The 15,088-nt window shown below is 41.4% G+C and overlaps 1 protein-coding gene across 3 annotated transcripts; it reads right to left on the bottom strand.

The window, feature by feature from the left end:
- Window positions 1-1,235: 1,235 nt before the first annotated feature.
- LOC308281624 (uncharacterized protein) lies at window positions 1,236-14,209 on the bottom strand. Of its 3 annotated transcripts, XM_080721853.1 has the most exons (9): window positions 14,129-14,209; window positions 13,882-13,956; window positions 9,778-9,881; window positions 8,813-8,947; window positions 7,959-8,086; window positions 4,573-4,743; window positions 4,232-4,452; window positions 2,634-2,842; window positions 1,236-2,345 (listed from the first exon to the last, which is right to left on the bottom strand). In XM_080721853.1, exons 3-7 carry the CDS (start codon window positions 9,828-9,830, stop codon window positions 4,412-4,414), a joined length of 528 nt encoding a protein of 175 aa, XP_080577979.1. In that variant the 5' UTR covers window positions 9,831-9,881; window positions 13,882-13,956; window positions 14,129-14,209; the 3' UTR covers window positions 1,236-2,345; window positions 2,634-2,842; window positions 4,232-4,411. The 3 variants fall into 3 exon arrangements, 1 of the variants encoding a protein (XP_080577979.1); XR_013961850.1 differs by lacking the exons at window positions 8,813-8,947; window positions 9,778-9,881; window positions 13,882-13,956; window positions 14,129-14,209 and adding an exon at window positions 8,699-8,730; XR_013961851.1 differs by lacking the exons at window positions 7,959-8,086; window positions 8,813-8,947; window positions 9,778-9,881; window positions 13,882-13,956; window positions 14,129-14,209 and adding an exon at window positions 6,007-6,309.
- Window positions 14,210-15,088: the final 879 nt, after the last annotated feature.

Raw genomic sequence — 15,088 nt, 5'->3', positions numbered from 1 at the left:
GTGTCCATTATTGCGACCGTAGGTCATATTATATTAGGCTATAGCGGCTAGCCTACCTTAATTGTCAAATGTTTAAGCAGTGCCGATGCCAGGACTCAGGTCAGGTGGCCCTAAGCAAGATTATTTTAGGTGGCCCCCCACCGATGATGCGTGCTACATTTTTGGTGTTTTTTGACAGTGACTGATAACCACCGAATATTGAAAGATGAGATGTCATGAGTTGGAAATGGGAAAAAAGGCACAGTGACAGAAACAAAGTCAGAGTCAGCGTTTTAAAGAAAGTTATGTAAATATGAAAAAATAAACAATAGTATTAAACACCATCTTCCCTTGAATTCCCATACATTTGACCATATTTAACATCTGGTCTGTGTAGGCCTATTTATTTGCACAGGAGTGGAACTCTATCACTCACTTTTATGTATCCTGGATATAATTAATATATTTTTTGATATTGATCGTTTTACTCTAAAATGCTTTCATATTCATTCTTCTTCTTTATTTAACTCGAACTGCAATACATGGCAAAAAAATAATCTCGCCCAACCATTTAAACCTAGCTGGTCTTGTGGTGATACGTTGTGATGTGACAACCGAAATTGAAGACGATTTAAACTCCCCAGACAGCACAGCGGCGTCGCGCCTATTTAGCTTCGGCGGACAGCGCGACTTGGACGCAATTGGCCTCATTGGACCTCGCTACGTCCGCGCTGTACAGCAGCGCTGTGTGATGCTCATTGGGAAGATGCATTTGCTACGTCGCTGGCGATGCGGCAACGACATATCTACGCTCTCTGCGCGATATTAATGCCTACGGTTGGACGCTTATTCTCCCTCCCCCCTCTCTTCTCCCTCCCGTCACCCCTTCTCCCCTCCCCTCACGCTCCCTTCTCACCCCATCCATTCTACACTTGCAAATGATGGTACTATGGTTTGTATTCTTACCTGCTAACTGCTGTCCTTACTGGCTGCTGCACCTGGTAATGGAAGACTTTCCTATGTTCAGTTAAAACGCAACCATAAAAACCCTAATAAAAAGGGGCATTGTTGTGAAAAATCAGACCATCACGTACGTCCTAATAAACTTTAACTCCATGTGCAGGGCAGCACCAACAACAGCAGTAGTGTGAAAACGTACATCAATCGATCCCAGAGCATCACAACAGGGCAGGCAAAGCTAGTCAACAGATGCACACATCGAACGGAGGATCTAAACATAACAGTGAGACATGATGCAGTATTCAATATTTCATATTTATTTAACTGTTATTGTATATGCAGCAATAAACCTTCAAGCAATTGATAGAAAACAGATAGGCCTACATTTAAAATTGCCCTATTTAAGTTCCTATCACACAAACATTTGGAGGACCCCCGGTAGTAAATCTGAGGACCCCCTGTTGAAGACCCCTGATATAAGTAAAAAAAAAAAAATCAGTATTCAAACATTTATGTACCAGAACAAATGTAGGCTATATACCATAATTATATAATGCACTTAACCATTTCCAATCAAATTTGAATGGAACAAGAACTCTTCACTGAGAGTAAAAACATTCACTGAAAAGGTAGGCCTTATGTTGGTGAAATGATCAGGCCATCACATAGTTTCCCAATGAACTTTACTTAGCAGCAGCAACAAGAGAACGATGCCCCAAAAAAACCCACAGAGCAGAATAGAACACCAGTCAGACAGTAAGACTTAACAGGCCTAGTAACATTATTACATTAACTGAAAAATTATGCTTATATTGTGTAGCTCATTAGGTGTTTAAAATGTTTTTTTTTTAAACAGTTCCTCATTTTGCTGTGGGCCGCTTGACAAACCCCTCCAGGATCACTGCATGTCACCGGACCACCAGGCACATTTTGAGAACCACTTCCTTACGATATTCACATAAAGAATACAGCCTGTTCTAAATGAAATGATCAAATATCTATAATGTCTATAATAGACACACAAATTGCCTTCGGTATTCTGTCCTCCCTTATTTAAATTATGTATTTACCCAAGTGCTGCTTGGGTTCAGTGGCTGGTTAATTACAACATATAGCCTTCTGTGAGCCCATCATTATGAGGGTAAATTCATGTTCCTGGGTCAGTAGCTACGATGGTGGGGCCAGCCCAGTCTGTGTCTCCGGTCATACACAGCTTTCTAGCCATGGCGGGCCAGAGGCCGGCTCCGGAAGACTGCAGGGGGACTTGCAGCACCCCATGCTGCGGTGTCGTCCATGTGTTGATGGGGCGCACAAGCTGGATCTCACCGAGAACGCTAGCAGTCGCAGAACCAGGGGCTGAGGGCCAGCTGCACACAAGTGCAGACCGTGTGCAGGCTGCTGAAGATCTGGGGGAACGCACACGCCACGCACGCACGCATGCACACACACACACTCACCCACCCACAGACGCACACACACAGAGAGAACAGTGATATTTAATTATCTGGATAAAATAAGTTAAATGGCTCTATATTGTGAAAGTTATTTTGATCGGCATTAATACAGAGAGCATTGATGGACTTGATCATTACTCCTAAGGACAAAGAGATGGAGAATGAGTATTTCTTTAAGGATTGTAGCACAGTATTCAAGATCAAGTGTGTGTGTGTGTGTGTGTGTATGTATGTATGTACCTGATAGATGTGGTTGAGTTTGAAGTGTTTGAGAAGCAACAGCAGGATGGCAGAGATGGCCTTCACAATGATCTCTTTGTGGCGATTGACATCAACACAGAGATTCATGTAACAGCCCCCCGGATTGATAGTGGACGTTAATGATGAGACAGTAGAGTTCCAAACAGATGCTGCTTTATTGTGGTGAAGCACCTGGTAGCACCGTGAAACTAGACAAATATGACAAAAAGAAATATGCATATTAAAGTGGGTCTAGTTACATAAATAATACAAAAGGTTGTCAAACAGTTGACCAAAGAAATAAACTACAGTTTGGCCTGACAACAAACAGACAAGATGCACTTTAAACTGTACAAATTGGACCTCTTAATACAATAAAACAATATTAATATGAAATTCACCATGAAAGTAAACAAACATAACCCTAAAGACAACATGCAAGTTGGATTCATTTAACATGGCATAAATGTAAATGAGTGAAAACACAGAAGAAATGTGGGTACTCTGCCACCTAGTGGACCTTTTAAAACACTACATACCAAAACTGCAGAAATCAGATCAACAGTAATTAATCACAAATAGTAATAACCTTTAGTTGGTGGTCATTTACAATTCATGCTCTGCAACACTGTGGTTCTGCAGCCACAAATACTGTTCCCATAAGTTCTACAGTTTCACTGGGATTGTGAGTGCATCACATTATCAACAGGCATATTAACAACCATTTAGGCTTGAGGCTGATTCTAAAACACTTTCTAAAGCCTGACCTAAGTTTTCTGAAACCACAAATAGTATTACAAATTTACAAAAACAAATGTTGCTACATACTGTACACTACATGTACTACACAACAATGTGTTCCCATCCATAATGGGTTAAATCCATAAAAGACTGTGTCACCACTTTAACCATTATTTTTTGGCTACTGGTATTCAAAAATAGCAGATCTACAAGCTTGTATCTGGGGGTCCCTGGAACATATTTTGAGATGGGGGTCAGCTGCAAAATACATATAATCTTGGGGGTCCTTGATATGAAAAGGTTAAAACTACATTAGGCAGCAGAAATTAAAGGAAAGGTCCAGCCAAGTTTGTGTTTACATATTCAGATCTTTGAGCAATGGAGTATTTAAGTTATAACAATTTGTTGGAGTACTTTGGTCGCGTCGTTTAAATCACACCCAAAACTATGTCTTGAATGCCATGGCCTCTTGTGTATTATTGCTTTAATTATTACATTGCAAGGAGCTCTCTACTGGAACCGTTGACCCCCCCCCCCCCGACCCGACTCTGGATAAGCGGAATGTGGGTGTGAAACGAATCAATCAAAGATTTAAGTCATCTTTTTACTGGTTCATTTTAACATTGTTTGGAGACGTGGTTGCTGACATTACATCATTATCTTGTATTTCTGTATTATAGCTGTAGGAAAGAAAGAACTTAGGAATACACTTGCAGTGGAGTGTTATTGGTCCAACTCTCAGAACCTCAGTCTGTGTATTTTTTTTAAATATATATTTAGGGGGGCTTTTTCCGCTTTTATTGGTATACAATAGACTGATATGACATGGGGAGAGAGAAGCTTGTTAGGATCTTTACCAGCCTAGGTGCCCAGACTGCTACGCCAGCTGTCTGAATTAGGAGTCCAGGGCAGCCTGACGGAGGGTGTGGGATGGGTGGAGACATGACCTCGTCCCTCTCCAGGGGGAATGGCTCTGCCTCTATGGAGTTGCCGTTGTCATCTTTATCCTCGTGGGGTCGTCGGCCTTGTAAGGGTCTTTATCGTTGAATGTGTCCAGGTTGTCTTGCTTTATCAGGGACTGTAATTCCAGAGGACAAGGTGATGAGCACTGAAAACAGCCTGAAGACATGTCATCAAAGCTGTTCCCGTACGGTTCTTTGTTTTGAGACCGGGGAGGAGGTGCAGGAGTGACGCTTACCTTGTGCCCGTTTCTGCTGCTGTTCTATGAAATCTGAAGCAGATGCAGGGGGAGACGCAGCTCCCATGCTCCTCACCACCCTGATGCTGTCCTCCAGCAGTGGAGGCAAGCCCAGCCCCTGGCGCTTAGGCACCTTGATGCCCTGGAACTGCTCGAATCCTCCAGCGTGAACTGAAAGAGCAATGAGAGGTTTTCATGGATTAAAGATAAATTAACTCACAGCTGAAAAGTCCTAATCTACAATTTGTGAAATGGCATCAAAGGCGCCACACAAGTGCCATGTTTCATTAACAATTAGAACACAGAAACTCATCCATAGATACGTATTGTAGATTGGTTGAAAGTGAAGTGTCACAACTTCTAGCAAAGAAGCAACAGTATAAGGTCACTAATAATTTGTCTAAAGCACAACGCAATGCACTTTTAGAATTAAAAAATGACAAATCTGTTGTTGTGCAGTCTGCGGACAAAGGGGGCGCCATTGTCCTTTTGGACAGAGAGGCATATGTTGGTGAAATACATAGACAACTCCTTAATGATGTATTTTACCAAAAACTGAATGCTAACCCTACTTTAGAGTTCAAGAATTATATTCACAATATTCTTGAGCACTATTTAGAAAAAGGAGATATCAGTAAGCATGAATTTGATTATATGAAGGTTGACTGCCCTGTCACTCCAGTGATATATACTCTGCCCAAAATCCACAAAGAGTTTGTTGATGTGCCTCCTGGGAGACCTATTGTGTCAGGTATAGGCTCCCTTACAGAGAATATTTCTTCATATATTGATCATTTTCTTAAGCCACATGTCTTTGCACTTCCGTCCTATCTTAGGGACTCCAGTGATTTCATTCAGGTCCTACAAAACATAGAATCAGTTGACAATGAGTCATTTCTTGTCACATTGGATGTGGAAAGCTTATATACAAACATCCCACACCAAGGTGGTTTAGAGGCAATTGAACATTTTCTGGACCAGAGGGTTGAATGTATTCCCAGCACCAAATGCTTAAAAGATCTCACTGAAGTAGTGCTTACTAAAAACTTTTTCTTGTTTGAGAATGAGTTCTATTTACAAAAATGTGGTACAGCCATGGGCAGTAAGATGGCACCAAATTATGCTAATCTTTTTGTTGGACTCCTTGAAACAGAGGTTATTTTATCAAGTAACAATCCATTTCTATCACAAATTCAGTTGTGGAAACGTTACATAGATGACATTTTTCTTATCTGGACCGGGTCTCTCACAGAGTTGACAGCCTTCCATAGTTTTTTAAATGACAGTAGTCAATCTTTAAGGTTTACCATTGCCTCTGATCATTGCCGAATGAATTTTCTTGACATTCTTGTCATCAAAGAAAACAATAGACTTAATACAGACCTGTACAGAAAACCGACAGACCGGAATGCCCTTTTGCATGGTGATAGTTACCATCCAACCCCTTTGAAGAAGGGCATCCCTATGGGTCAGTTCAAGCGGGTACGCAGGATCTGTAGTGTGGACCAATCGTTTACCACACATGCAAGAGACCTTGCAAATCGCTTTAAACAGCGTGGGTATCCAGTTGATTGGGTCAAACCAGCCAAAGACAAGTTTAGTGGCTGTACCCAACTTGAGTGTCTCAAAAGCATGGAGAGAAATGAAAAAGAAAAACAAATTAACTGTTATGTACAGTACTCCCCTTTAGGCAAAGAATTTGAGGCAATGATCAGAAAGCATTGGCATATTTTGAAGTCAGACCCCACCCTAGGTAGAACCTTTTCAGCCCCTCCCCGCATAGTATACAAAAGACCACCCAATCTTAAGAACCTCCTGGTCAGGTCACATTTGAGTCAGGATACACCTACACATTTCCTATCAGATGTTCCAGATGGTAATTATAAGTGTGGCAGATGTGCCCAATGCAATTTCACATCTAAATGTCATACATTCAGTCATCCTACCACAGGTAAAAGTTTTAAAATTAAGGGCATTATTAGCTGTACAACAAACAATGTGGTTTACATGATAAAATGTGTGTGTGGGCTTGCGTACATTGGCAAAACTCTGAGACCTTTAAAAACAAGAATCTCAGAACACAGGAGTGACATAAGAAATAAAAACTTCAAAAACCCTGTAGCCCTACACTTCCACCAAGCCCAACACTGTATTTCTTCATTGAGGTATTTGGGCATTGAGCGGGTTAAATTGCCTCCTAGGGGTGGTGATATAGACACTTTGCTCCTTCAGAGGGAAGCATTTTGGATGTCCACCCTAAATACTGTGGCGAAAGGCTTGAATGAATATTTCGACCTTAGACCTTTTCTGTAACTTTACTATGTAGGCCATAATGTAGTTTGGGTCCAGTGTACCTTAGAGTACTATTTTGGTATTAATGTTTTTACTTGTTTTTAACTGTCTAACATTTCTCTCTTTCTCATGGTCTTTGTAGGTTATCCAATGGTTGGGGACTCTGATGATGGAGGACTCCTCCTGAAGACCTACTAGTCCTCTTATTCAATATTTTCTCATATCATATAGTCATTTGTTCACGCTATAGGACACGAGTAGTGGTGAGAAATTCTTCTCTGGCCCCAGCTACTTTACCAGTAGGTCTGGGCCTTATCAACAGTGTTTTTTAACAAAAACAAAATATGAAATATTAAGTCATTCTGAAATGAAGTGTGATTAACTGGTACTATTTGTGTCCTATCCTGCTCCTGATTACTACTATATTTTTTGTATATTGTATTTCTTTATAATGTATATATGCAAACATGTTGGGCTTGTGTCTATTATTGCCTTTTGCTATTGAAGAAATGGTCTGATTGGTATGGGTGGTTTCAATTACCACTCATTGTTACAGCCAATCATTGTGGAAGCTAGTCTTTATAAGGACACACACCCATTTCCCTGTACTATTCCTGAAGAAGATCCAAACGGATCGAAACGTTGAAGCAATAAAGCAGAGCTGAGTATTACCAGTGTTGCGGACTCTATTTTTCTCTCTCTCATTAACAATTAGCACAATATGTAAAATAAGGATGATGTTTTGGTAGCCATACAGCCTACCAGAAATTGCATAGATTGAGGCTTTAATGTTTGCTTTTATGAAATATCTGAGATAATTAGGGTTTTCTGGAAGATTTAATGTATATACCAGTTTGACCTCTTAGAATACACTTTCATCCCTAAAATAACTAATACCTGTTGGGTTGTAAGCTTGTAGATAGCCTATTTTTGCTGCGCAACATGCTTCCATAGAAGGCATGCTGCTATGGAAACCAAAAGAGAAATCTGTCGAGGCGACCATGGGGCTTGATAATGGATTTTCAATGTGAGCAAAACGGTAAGAATCTCTAAACAATGGATGAAAGAAACAGATTGTGTCAATGGCATCTCACCAGTATACGTTTCCAAAGCAACAGTAATGCCTTCTTCATGGCGAAGTGTGGGGCGTGACCACTGTAGAACTTGATGACCATCCCAAAGAGCATGACAGAAATGGGCTTGTTGTTGTACAGCGGAGACCCTGGTTGAAGAGAGGAAATGGTCGAATTAGATTTAAAATGGGACTTGGACACAGTCAAACATTACACACAGTATTGAACATCACACATAATCACACCATGATGTGTGCATCCACAGCATATACTGTTATTGAAGCTAATTGTCTCCCTCTCACACACAGTCACACACACCTCTCTAGTTGCATAGATGCCATTTGTTTTATTTAATTGAATTACTTCTTATATGATAGCTAATGCTCTTCTTGATTATTATATCCACCCGTTTCCGCAACAATATACTCGAGCATTATCTGTAGGACACTTCAGGTTAACAGCAGACCTCCAAGTCCAAGCTCACATCGCATCTTCAACAAGCTGTGAGCTTGTTGCATGTTCAATGATGTGTCTCACTTGACTGGAAAAATAGCGCCACGACTGCTTATTTCAAACTATATCTCCCAAAAATCACATTTTATCAGTGGATGGAAACAGGCTAAATTAGCTTTGCCTTTTTTTTGATAATTTCTGATAATTTGCTTCCTATTTTCAAAAAAAGCTTTATGGAAACGCAGCTTATGTCTATGGTCCAGGGTGTGTACCTGTCTGTCTGTCTGTCCCCCTCCCACAGTGTTTACCTGTCTGTGTGCCTGTCTGTCTCCCTCTCACAGCAGTCCTCTGGTATCCAGGTCCAGGGTGTGTACCTGTCTGTCTGTCTGTCTGTCTGTCTGTCCCCCTCCCACAGTGTTTACCTGTCTGTGTGCCTGTCTGTCTCCCTCTCACAGCAGTCCTCTGGTATCCAGGGTATGGATGAGTGTTGCAGACAGCTTGATGTTGTTGTGGAGTACCGGTTTGTTGTTGCGTCAGACCGTTGCTCAGTCACGCAGCTATGCACACGCACACAAAAAAACAGGTTGAGAACCACTGTCCTAGTACAGGGGTAGAGCAGACACTGATGTAAGACACAATAGCAGTGCAATTTGTATAGATGGTTTCAGACATCCAGACAGTTAAAGCTGTCACGATTATGACATTTTACATGACGATTAATTGTCACTCAAATAATGGTGATCATATTTTTGTCGTTGACAATTACATTACTCAAAAAGACATATTTGACAACTTTATGCTTAAAAAAGAACACGGATGGTTGAAATAGCCGATCTACAAGCTCACGAGTCGCGATGCAACGTGTTGCAAGCTTGAAGATCTGCTATTTCCACTATTTTTTACTTAAAAATATATGACAATTTTTAAACATGGAAACGATTATGACGATTAAGAAAAATAATCATAATCAATTATAGCAATAATCAAACTATCCCCATCATCAATTATCCTGGGGCGGAACATATGCCAAATAATTGCTGATCTACAAGCTCACAACGAAGGATTTAGAAGACACTGTCGAAATATTCAAAGAATTTCAAGGTTTTTCAAAAATAGCAGATCTACAAGCTCACAGCGTTGGACTTGGTGCCACACTGTGAGCTTGTAGATCTGCTGTTTTTCAAAAGTTAAAGCATAGAATGATGTTTAAAGTAATGATGTTTAAAGTAATGCGTTCCAGGTCTAGATGGGTTTATACTTTAGCTAATCAAAAATAGCAGATCTACATGGAATTCTGGGGGTCCTTGACATGAAAGACATTTATAGAATGGACCTCTGGTATTAAAGGGTTGTGCTTTTCCTCAAGTAGGTTTGTTCCAACACTTACTTTCTTTCTCTTCTTCTCTCCTCCTTTCTCCTCCTCCTTTTCTCCTCCCTCATCCTCCTCTTCCTCTGCTTGCTCTTTTAGTTCTCCTTCTGCGCCTTCTCTGTCTGCAAACACACCACATCATTATTACATCACTGTAACACCACCTTCTGCTGCTCCTCTGTCTGTTCAGACTACCACTTAATCAGTCCAACTGTGGAAGTTAAAACTGTGTCTAGAAAAACGGGAGCGTGTCGTTATTTCGACGTGTCATTTGTTCGACAGCCCGCAATTTCGATGCGCCGATAGTTCGACTTAGGGATCGCGAGATTTCGGCGCCGCTGTTTCGACGGCACCCTTTTTCGAAAAAAAGGACGCCAATGTTTCGACACGACAACTGTCCTACACGACAACAGTTCGACAAGACGGCACGGTATTTCGACAATGAAAAAACAAGTCTCTCAGCGACGCTCCCCCCGACAGACTCATGGTGCCAACGCTCCTCCTAACCCAGCCTTCCCCTCCCCCGACCCTTCTATCGTTTCTAGGCTATTTGTTGTTCTGCCTATCTACATAGGCCTACTGTGTTTTATCTGTCTGTCTGTCTGTCTGTCTGTCTGTCTGTCTGTCTGTCTGTCTCTGTCTCTCTCCCTCTCTTTCTTTCTTTCTTTCTTTCTTTCTTTCTTTCTCTCGTCTCTCTCTCCCTCCCTCACTCCCTTTCTCACCCTCACTCCCTCCCTCACTCACTCACACGCATAGACAGACCACAATTTTCTGTGGAGACCGGGTTACACACACACACACACACACACACACACACACACACACACACACCACAGGGCGAACGGCGGACTGGTTACTGTCTTTCTCAATGGCCCAAATGTAAACTTTTGTTCTGCTGTCATAAGCCCGTGTTTGCCAATAAAGCTCCTTTGAAGCCTATATGTTGCGAAGTGACCTGTATTCGTGACATGCATGAACTGTAGGCAGGGGTGTTGTGGCAACTTGTGGGGGGAGTGGGTCTCCAGAAGCCCTGTGCACGGATTTATTAGCTGGAGCGGTCGCATGCATGCGCTCGCGCACGTGAGTGATCGCCGATTAGGCCTATAATAACCTCTTTAATATGCTCCAGACTGACCCGACAGAACTTATCACACCTACTAGATCAGTAGTGTTTTTGCGAGGTGCTAAAACAGCAAAGGGTGTTCGCGCATCTTCTGTCTGTCTGTCTGTCTGTCTGTCTGTCTGTCTGTCTGTCTCTCTCTCTCCCCTCCTCGCTTTCTCTCTCTCCTCCATGCTCTCCTCTCCCTCTCTCTGTGTGCATCTTAATATTATAACTCTATGGTGTGCATGCTTAAAAGAACAGATCTGCAAGTTAACATCCTGTAGGCTACTATCCGACGGTGTTGATATTATTTTTGCCTTGTACTGCCTTGTTTAAAAAAAAACTCCATGCTCTGCAGCTTTCTATTGGACACAGACATGTTCATATGCATAGGCCTACAGCTAGGGAGGAGAGTATATTTTACGTACGTATATGCACCCATATTACTGTCATGTCTTTATAATATGTTGCTTTTAACAAGTAAGATAAGTGATTGGCGGAGCCTGTTGCGCACTGACTGTAGTCATTCATTAGGCTACTCTTAAACAGGGCCGTGCAGTCCATACAGGCAAACCCCACACAGGCTGGGGGCCTCATGAGATTTTGATTTTTTTTAACCAATATGGGCATGGGCCCCAGTTGAGCTGTTGAACAGAGAACAGTTGAAGTGAGGGTTAACATGAAACAATTGCTTTGGACATATTAGCTCATTAGAATATGAAAAGAGATTGGCTCTCAAAGGTGCAGGCCAGATAACAATGGCCCTAATTTACCCAAGCAGTTCCTTCATGTGTGTTCTGTGATGTCACATACATCTTTAAGAGGCCCCAACAAACCCTGTGAAAATGTTATCTCATCCTGGGGGGCCCAGTTCAAACTGTCCAGGGCCCCCAAAAATATCAATTTGGGGGCCCTCAAAACTTTTTTAAATGTAAATATTTACACAGACTTTAGAAGAAATGTATCCATTCCGGATGCAGGGAATGGGGGCCCCCCAGGATGAGATTAATTAAAGTAGCTATGGACTTGAAATATATATGAGGGTTACCAAATTGAGGTACCTATATTGATATATATATATATATATATATATATATATATATTCAATCTCATTTGGGGCCCCCCTGACAGTTTGAAGTGGGCCCATGATGATATCAACATAATGAACGGTAAGCGACTTAACATAAATGTTATGTTTAACTTAATACTTTAAACAGGTTTACTGGGGCTTCTTAAAGATGGCATGCTAGTTTGTTTTACTGGCAATAATTGAAGTAGCTATGAATTGAAATATAATTAACAGGCTGCCTGTGGACACACATCCATTTACATGTATTTAGTGTGAGACAAAGGTTGAGAACCACTGCAAAACATGCACTTAAAGTTATTCTTGTTCTTATTATCATTAAGGTAGTTATTTGTAGGTAATAACTCTGATATTCCAATTATGTAATCTTGTAACTCTAAAAAAATTATGTGAGAGTGAAGCACAATTGCTTTGGATATATTAGCTCATTAGAATTTGAAAAGAGCTTGGCTCGCAAAGGTGAGACCAGATAACAATGGCCCTGATTACACAAGCAGTTCCTTCATGAATGTTCTGTGATGTCATGTACACTAATTTAAAGGATGCAGGGAATGGATCCATTTCTTCTAAAGTCTGTGTAAATATTTATATTTAAAAGGTTTTGATGCCCCCTAAATTGATATACATATGTGTATCAATTCCCTTTAGTTTTGGGGGCCCTGGACAGTTACTTTAAAGTGGCGCCCCCCAGGATGAGATCATTTTTTTACAGGGTTTACTGGGGCTTCTTAAAGATGGCACGCAAAATATATATGCAATTTTGATGGTTACCAAATTGGGCCAGGGGCCTCAAACCGGGGTTTGCCTTGCCTGGGTCCCCCTAGGCCCTAAGCACGGCCCTGCTTTTCCCGTCCGTAAAGATTACTTTATCCCACGTCCTCAGGTAATGTTAATCCAGAGAGAGAGAGAGACAGAGAGAGAGAGAGAGAGAGAGAGAGAGAGAGAGAGAGAGAGAGAGAGAGAGAGAGAGAGAAAGAGAGAGGGAGAGGGAGAGGGAGAGAGAGAGGGAGAGGGAGAGAGACGAGAAAGAGAACAAAAAAGTCGGGGAGGTAAGGCTGGGTTAGTTGGCATTGTGAGTCTGTCTGTGCGTGTGTGAGAGAGACTTGTTTTTTTCATTGTCGAAATACCGTGCTGCCTTGTCGAAATACCGTGCCGTCTTGTCGAAACACGGGTGTCCTTTTTTTCGAAAAAGGGTGCCGTCGAAACAGCGGCGCCGGAATCTCGCGATCCCATAGTCGAACTATCGCCGCGTCGAAGTTGCGGGCCGTCGAACAATTGACACGTCGAAAAAGCGAGATTTCCCCTAGAAAAACGTCTGCTCATGTGCAATGAACTGACTAAACTCACTGAGCTTGTTAGCTTAGCGTTAGCATGTAGCACAACAAAACAGTCTCTGAAGTGAACCTCGTGAAGAAATTCCTCTTGTCTTGCAAACTTGCAGCTTGTCCTCCTCTCAGAACGTTGTGTAAACACTCACAGGACTGAAAACTACAACTGTTTGTGCACAGCAAACACTTAAAAATAATATACAGAACGCCTCTGAATCACTGTTGTGTTCCTTTCTCCGCTCCCGTAGCCTCTCTCTCCCCCCTCTGGGCAGCCAGTGTTACGCTCAAAGCTGTCCCATAAATGCTGGTACAGAACATAACAGGAAAAACATTGCTTTTAAAACTAAAAGAAAATAAAACTCCTAATGAATTAAGTATGATATATAAATTACGTTTATAACAAAACCCCATCACACTTTTTAAAGGCTTAAAATTGTCAAACAAAGCCTTATTTAAATGTTTTTAATACTAGTTCAAGTAAACAATTTTGTAACTGGTTTACACAAACAGCAAAAACCTATTTGACATGTCATCAATGAAATTATGAAGTTTAGAAAATATCCTAACTAGTTCTAGTGCATAACTGATGTTTTACATATACAAACCTGTGAAACGAGGGGAGCCAACGGTGCTGCTTGGGAGTTGTCGAGGCCAGCTGAGCTGTGAGTCATGTGACGCAGCTGAAAATAGAGTCCTCGTTATGCCCCTATGGTTATGCCCTATGGTTATGCCGCGGAGCTCAATATAACATTAAATATAAAAACATATTTGACATGTCATCAATGAAATTATGAAGTTTAGAACATATCCTAACTAGTTCTAGTGCATAACTGATGTTTTACATATACAAACCTGTTTGAAACAGATGAAATGAAGAGAGTTGGTGATGCTAGGGGCAGGCGCAGCTGAAATATAGAGTCATGCCATGGTCTCATGCGGTGGCAGTAGCTCTCCCGCACCCCCTAGTGGCGAAAAAAATGAAAAGCTTCTGGGAACCCAGATTACAGTAGCTCTAGCTCAGAGACGCTACATAGCCAACATAGCAACGACTTAGGGGCGACGGAAGGACAATGGCTCGCTATGAAGGGCTCAATACGACCCAAAAGCTATGAACAAAACTAGGCAGCAACCCTAACGCTACGAAGCTTCCTAAAAGCGACCTCGCGAAGACCAATGGTGCTGTCTGGGTCACTTTGTCACTTTCGTTTCTTTTATTCTGAAGACACAAATTTACATTTCAAACCAGGAAATCCGGCGCATAGTGAACAACCACAACATCCGGTGTGGACTTGCATCCATGTGGTTTGGTTTTGGAACACCGGCTGATGGAGTTGTGAACTGTCTGGTAAATAAACATTATTACACACTTATCAACGTTCATACCATTAAAACAAACTGTTGCAGGCCTGCTCTTAATAAATAAACCATACATTGGTTTAGCACAAACCTATAGAAACATTTCTAATATCATTAGTATCACAGTGGACACTGGAGACAGACAGAGCATCCCATAGAAGCTGATCTGTTCTCTCTTATATCTGAATGATTGTATTGGACAAATCGCATGACAACTTGTAAGTGTAATTACTTGCAAGGCACGTGCACCTTACATAGCTAGCCCTAGGCTAGAATTGCTGATATTACATACATTACTTCATTTACATGTAATGTATTAGATAGCCTACCCATGAATTGTATGTGTATGCTAGTGCTACGTACAGTATGTAATAGTATAGTAGTAACGTCATAATGTATCAGTTGATGTATGTTCAGTATTACTATATGCTGTGAAGTAATTGTAGTGCATTAAAA

Source organism: Nannobrachium achirus (assembly GCF_963921795.1).
Source record: "Nannobrachium achirus genome assembly, chromosome: 3".
NCBI classification, from domain to species: Eukaryota; Metazoa; Chordata; class Actinopteri; order Myctophiformes; family Myctophidae; genus Nannobrachium; species Nannobrachium achirus.
Note: the sequence above shows the minus strand (reverse complement) of the source record. Positions and strands in the feature narration are given on the sequence as shown.

Bases quoted from the DNA above. Each gene is read 5' to 3' on its own strand.
- LOC308281624 (XM_080721853.1), bottom strand. From the start codon at position 9,830: ATGAGGGAGGAGAAAAGGAGGAGGAGAAAGGAGGAGAGAAGAAGAGAA. The intron at 8,948-9,777 runs GTAAGTGTTGGA...GCGTGTGCATAG, and splicing joins GAGAGAAGAAGAGAAAGAAA to CTGCGTGACTGAGCAACGGT. The intron at 4,453-4,572 runs GTAAGCGTCACT...CTGGAATTACAG, and splicing joins GCAGCAGAAACGGGCACAAG to TCCCTGATAAAGCAAGACAA.